The following is a 6598-nucleotide window of genomic DNA, read 5'->3' as shown; positions in this document are numbered from 1 at the left end:
AGGTTCTAATAAATACTTTATTTTTATTTTTTCTAAACTTAATTAGTCATGGGGCTGGCCCCACTTTCCTGGGACTCAGGGGAGTCAACCCCACCGGCGATGGGGTCAAATCCACCGGCGGCGAGGCTCCGGCAACCACCAGAACGGCGGAGGGCCTCGGGTTTGGTTTTCTGGCGACCAAATGGACGGTGGAGGGCACCAGCCGATCGGCCAGTCGATCGTGGATCCATTTTTGCGCAAAGCAGGGGCTGAGATGGCCGGGGATGACGCCGACAACGAGCTCGTCGGCTGCCGGAGCTCGGGCATCATCGAGATCATTGATCCAGAGGCTAGAAGGGGCAGGGCTTAGCTCCTACGACATCTATGCGTTGCACTGAAGCTGCTGGTGGCCTCATAACGACCAGCCGATCACCGGAGAGCTACCGACGAAGAGCTCCCGCGGCGGATCTCATCGGCTCCGGTGGAATCAGGCGCTAGAGGAAGGAATCGAGGGGGAAAACGTGGGGGAAATCTTCCTGGGCTCACTAGGATTGCAGAGGCGTCGAGATCAGGCTCGGAGGAGGACTGAGGAGGGAGAATGATGGCGGCGAGCTCCGGGGATCCGAGGTTGAAGATGATGGCGTCCGGGCGTCTCAGGGCTCGAGGGCTCGCGTGGCTCGCTGGGAAGCTTCAGGGGGTCGATGCGGTTCTTCTGCGCGGCTCAGGTGAGAGGGAGAGAGGCTGGAGGGACGGCGAGATCGAGCTCGGCTCGGGCTCTAATGGCGGCCGAGAGAGGAGAGAGCAGGGGGCGAATGAGGAGGGGGAGAGCATGGGGGAAGGTTGCGGGAGGCTTATCTCCTCCTTGCTAGCACGAAGTGGCGGCCAGGCAGGCTCGCAGGTGCGTGGCCACACCGGAGGGAGCGGCGGCCACCTCCTGGTGCGGACTCGCAGGAGGTAGACGATAGGAGGGGAGGAGTTGGGCTGGGCCTGAGCGAGGAATAGCTCTTTTTCATTTTTTATTTCTTTTCCAGTTTCTGTTTTATCATTTCTGATTTAGTTTATTTTATTTTTGGCTCCAAACTATTTCAAAAATAGTTTGAATGATACTGGGGTGTTATTTGGAATATTTCCAAACATATATAAAAGTTTCAACATTTTAAGAGAATTCAAAATATTTGAAATCAAATATATAATTGATTTCAGTGGCTTTTATATTTAAAATACAATGCCAAAAGCATTTTGAAAATATATTTCACCTTTGATATTTTGTTTCCAAGAATTATCAGAAAGAATGAACTTTTATGATGGCCATTTTGGGTTCATTGATTTGCCACCAAATTTGAATTGTTTTTGAAAATATAGTTGCTAGGGTTTGCTTTTGTTTTCATTTCTTTGCTTTTGATTTCATTTCATTTTCTTGGATGCAATGAAAAAGACATGAGCGCAATCTTGCTAAACTCTATTAGGGATTCAGGGATGTGACATCTATAGTTGATGAAAATTTACGATGTAATAAAACTAGCCATATAACTTCACTCCACCAAATTTTAGCTCATTTAATTCAGCTAGTTTCCCTCAATATTTTTCCCAATATTCCGTTCAGTAGTGAGCATTGTGGAGGAAGTACAAATTTTGTTTATCCAAATTTTATGAAATTTTTACAGTGCCTTAATGTGCCGAAATTACCCCCCTCCTCCAAATTTTAGCTCAATCCAATCATCTATGTGAGCCCAGTTTCATTTACCATTTTCTGTCCAAATTAGCACATTGTGAAGGAAGTTTCACTTTGGCATGTCCAGATGGTATAAATTTTTTTACAGTGCCTTCATATGCCCAAATTAACATCATACACCAAATTTCAGCTCAATCCATTTATTCATTTGATCCAAGCTTCAACATCCATATTTCTGTACAGTGTGGTACTTTGCAAAGCAAGTGTCACCTAGGTTCATCCATTTGAGCTAAAATTTTGGAAAGAGAGTCTCCTTAGTATATGATCATCCTGAGCCAAAATTTAGGCCCATTGGCTATGTGCATTACCCGCACCGCTAATCAAACACTTGGCTGCTAATTCATGTTCGAGCTTAGTTCGGTCTCCTCGTGAGATTCTTCTTCCTGACACCTACCTAGGGAGTGTCCAACCCACCAGACATGCCTATTCCACCCAGAATGCGTGGCAACGCAACAATAACGCGGTGACCACGCGGCTCGCATGCAAGTTCACGCGCTCTGGAGTTGTGGCCCTCGACCACTATCCAAACCTCGGCGTCAAGCTACCACACCATGTACTTCTTATTATATAGATACTTATGTACCTATAAATGATTTTTGGGAAAAATAAAGAGCAAAGTATAATGCAACTGTAATTCAAATTTAACCCGCTTCCAACTGAATCGACATGAATTTATCTTTTTCACGAGAGGTGGATAAAAGTTTTTAACACCCAACCATTTTGTCAATTGCACATTAAATATGACCTAGTATTTTAGAAAAATGATCTGGTCCAATTTTGAAACAAATATATGGTAGGTCCTTCACAAAAAAACTCATTTTGGGCACTTGAAAAATGGAAAATGATTTTTTCATAAAAGGAAAATGAAAACTTCCTTAATAAACATTGTTTGCCATTCCAATATGAACCCTTGTGCATAATATTATATCATTTCAACAAACTATGTCATGAATGTGGCCATAAGATTGATCATTTGGCTTGAAAACCATGAATCTTCACACATGATAGCCCATTTCTAAGAACACTTGTAAAAAATAACTGTCATATTACAAGTTTATTATTTTTCCTGGTAACTTTGTCACATATAATGACACAATGCAAAGATTTTCCATTTTTTTATTTTTTTTGAATTTTTCATGGCCATTTCAAAATGCGGTCAAAACAACGGGTATGACCGTTCCTACCTAGTGGTTGAATCCTGGAAAACTTTGGGTGTTTCTCTGATTAAACAGATACCTATCTACCTATAAATAATTTTTGAGAAAAATAAAGAGCAAACCATGAGGGAGGTGCAGTTCAAATATAACTCGCTTCCAACTGAATCGGCAGAAATTTGTCTTTTTCACGAGAGGTGGATAAAAGCTTTTAACACCCAACCATTTTGTCCATCTTACATTAAATATGGCCTATTATTTTAGAAAAATGATTTGATCCAATTTGGTAACAAATATATGGTAAGTCCTTCACAAAAAAACTCATTTTGGACACTTGCAAAATGGAAAATGATTTTTCCGTCCAAAGAATATCAAAACTTCCTTAATCAACATTGTTTGCCATTCCAATACGCACCCTTGTGCACAATATTTGATCATTTGAAAGAACTATGCCATGGATGTGGCCATAAGATTGATCATTTGGCTTGAAAACCATGAATCTTCACACATGATAGCCCATTTCTAAGAACACTTTTAAAAAATAATTGCCGTATTACAAGTTTATTGTTTTTCCTCGTAACTTTGTCACATATAATGACACAATGCAAATGTTTTCCATTTTTTGATTTCTTTTGAATTTTTCATGGCCATTTCGAAATGCGGTCAAAACGGCGGGTATGACCGTTTCTACCTAGTGATTAAATCTTGGAAAACTTTTGGTATTTATCTAATTAAATAGATGCTTGTGTACCTAAAAAATACTTTTGGGAAAAATAAAGAGAAAACTATGAGGCAAGTGCAGTTCAAATTTGACCCGCTTCCAGCTGATTCAAAGAAAATTTGTCTTTTTCACGAGAGGTGGATCAAAGATTTTTGCACCCAACAATTTGGTTAATTTTACAATAAATGTGGCCTAGTATTTTAGAAAAATGATTTGGTCCAATTTTGCAAAAAATATATGGTAGGTCCTTCACAAAAAATCTCATTTTGAGCACTCGGAAAATGGAAAATGAATTTTTCGTCCAAAGAAAATGAAAACTTTCTTTGGAAACATTGTTTTCCATTCCTATACGCACCGTTGTGCACAATATGACGTCATTTGAACAAACTATGCCATGAATGTGGCCATAAGATTGATCATTTGGTTTGAAACTCATGAATCTTCACACATGATAACCCATTTCTGAGAACAGTTTTTAAAAATAATTGTCGTATTACAAGATTATTATTTTACCTGGTAGCTTTGTCACATATAATGACACAATGCAAAGGATTTCCATTTTTTTTGAATTTTTCATGGCCATTTCAAAATGCGATCAAAACGGCGGGTATGACCATTCCTACCTAGTGGTTGAATCTTGGAAAACTTTTGATGTTTATCTGATTAAATAGATACTTGTGTATCTAAAAATCATTTTTGGGAAAAATAAAGAGCAAACTATGAGGCAGCTGGAGTTCAAATTTGGTCCGGTTCCACTTAATTCAACGAAAATTTGTCTTTTTCATGAGAGGTGAATCAAAGCTTTTGACATCCAACCATTCGGTGAATTGTACATTAAATGTGGCCTAGTATTTTAGAAAATCGGTTTGGTCCAATTTTACAACAAATATATGGTAGGTCCTTCACAAAAAAATTCATTTTGGACACTTGAAAAATGGAAAATGGATTTTTTGTCCAAAGAAAATGAAAACTTCCTCAGGCAACATTGTTTGTCATTCCAATATGCACACTTATGAAAAAAATGAAATGATTTGAACAAACTATAAGAGGGTAAGAGGGTAAAATATAAGAGAAACAAAAGGAAAACAATAAAATTACATAAGTTTTATTCTGATTGATGTAAACATTTATGGCATGGATCGATGACATGTCAACCATCTGTCCTTCCATCCACCCATCCATCTGTTCATCCATCTGTTCATCCATCCGTCCATCCAACCCACCGCAACAAACCCCACCAAACCCAACCCCTCGTGCCCATCTCTCTCTCCACTCTCTCTGGAACCCTAACCTCCCATAACATTCCTCGTCCCCACGGCGCACGACCCTCCCCTCAATCCCATCTCCCACCCTTAGATCTCGATCCACGGCGATGAAGAGCACCCAAATCCCACACCATCGTCTCCATAACCCTCTGCTCTCCCTCCTCTTCCTCGCAGCAGAAGAAGCAGCCCAGATCACCATGGCGGCCCAGTTGGAGCACGCGGCCGCGACGCAGGAGGCGGCCGTGCACATCATCTACGTCGACCGCCCCGAGGACGTCGACCCCGAGGAGTTCCACATCTGCACCCTCTCCCCCGTCCTCGGCAGGTATAGTGCCGTCCAAATCTACTCAGATCCACCGCCGCTTGGCCCGGGTCTGCCTGCGCTGTCCCTGGCGCCAGCCCTGTAGCATATAGGTCTTTGGGGGCTTTTTCCGGTTGCACAGTTTGCTGATCTCGGGTGTGAATTTTGGCTGTGAGGAGAAGGTCAGGGACTCGATGCTCTACCACTACAAGCACGATGCCAGCGGCTTCTCCGTGAAGCTCACCGCCGAGCAGGTCGAGAACCTCAAGAGTGAGTGCCCCCTTCCTTCTAGTTCATGGAGTTCCATTTGTACTTGCTTACTGAATTCTTGATGTGGAATTTAGTTGCTGACTCGGGCTGATTCGCCTGACTCGGACTGATTTAGGTGTGCTTTGACAGTCTGTTCTGAATTTTTGCTGTTGGTTGGGTTGTGCAGGTTGTGATGGATGTGGGATGTGGGACTGGGATACTCTCGGTGCTCTGTGCTCGTGCCAGCGTGAAACGAGTAAGCTACGAGAGAACTCTGCTCTTGCGGTGGTGGCCGGTCATTTTAGAGGCATAGTGTTTGTCCTGGATGATAGATGTGTCTCTCCTACTTTGTTAGTTCTGAGTTTGTAGATGACGTGAAATTAAGTTGACAGTTCTTTCTTAATTGGTGGAATTGTGCTCTGCTGCAATGTAACTAGTACTAGTGCATTGAGATCCAAGTGTAGTTTTGCACTTCCAATTCCAGACCTCTGTTTGCAAATTACCCAACGACTTAAATGAAATGGCCCTCCTCAATCCCCATGTGCCACGACAAGTGTTATGATGTGGAATTTCAAGGCCTAATTCTGTTCATGCTATCAGAAAAGCAAACTCTTAACTGATAAGAGTTATCTTCTTGTCACACCCTATTTTTCACCACAAGTATTTTATGTTGCAAAAATCAGAGCTTGTTAAAACTTTTTCAAATAATGTTGTGAGTACAATGTGAACCCTTGTTTGAGTGTATGCTTGTTTGTTTGATGACTCAAACCTATGAAAACTTATTATTTTGCTCTCTTCAAAAACCCTTTCTCCTTTTTATCAAGATCACCTTCATCATGTTGGGATACACTACTAGCTCATGAAGACAAGTGGCACTTCCAACCAAAGTTGGTGGTCTGATCCAAATATTATTTTCATTCATTAAAAACACTAATTGGTGATTTAAAATATTATTTTTCTACTTTATAACTATGTTTGTTTCTAAGGCCAGTAATGATATTCCCATAAGGAAAATTGCTTTCCTGCCTTAGAAAATTCTGAGTAAATTCATGGAAGCTCAGAAGGACATATATTTTCCATATATAAGATTTTCAACCCTATTTTATATTAATATTATTTGAGTAAAACCCTGAAAACCATTTCTGTCTATTTTAGCTTTTTGAGATGTTTCCAAAGGAAATTATCTCAATAAGATCC

The 6598-nt window shown here is 41.0% G+C and overlaps 1 protein-coding gene across 1 annotated transcript; it reads left to right on the top strand.

The window, feature by feature from the left end:
- The first annotated feature begins 4953 nt into the window (after positions 1-4953).
- On the top strand, positions 4954-5503 carry LOC123402341 (subtilisin-like protease SBT3.5). The gene is made up of 2 exons (XM_045096246.1): positions 4954-5186; positions 5329-5503. Exons 1-2 carry the CDS (start codon positions 4959-4961, stop codon positions 5482-5484), a joined length of 384 nt encoding a protein of 127 aa, XP_044952181.1. The 5' UTR covers positions 4954-4958; the 3' UTR covers positions 5485-5503.
- Positions 5504-6598: the final 1095 nt, after the last annotated feature.

Source organism: Hordeum vulgare, chromosome 6H, assembly GCF_904849725.1.
Source record: "Hordeum vulgare subsp. vulgare chromosome 6H, MorexV3_pseudomolecules_assembly, whole genome shotgun sequence".
Classification (NCBI taxonomy): domain Eukaryota; kingdom Viridiplantae; phylum Streptophyta; class Magnoliopsida; order Poales; family Poaceae; genus Hordeum; species Hordeum vulgare.
This window is presented reverse-complemented; position numbering and strand designations above follow the sequence as displayed.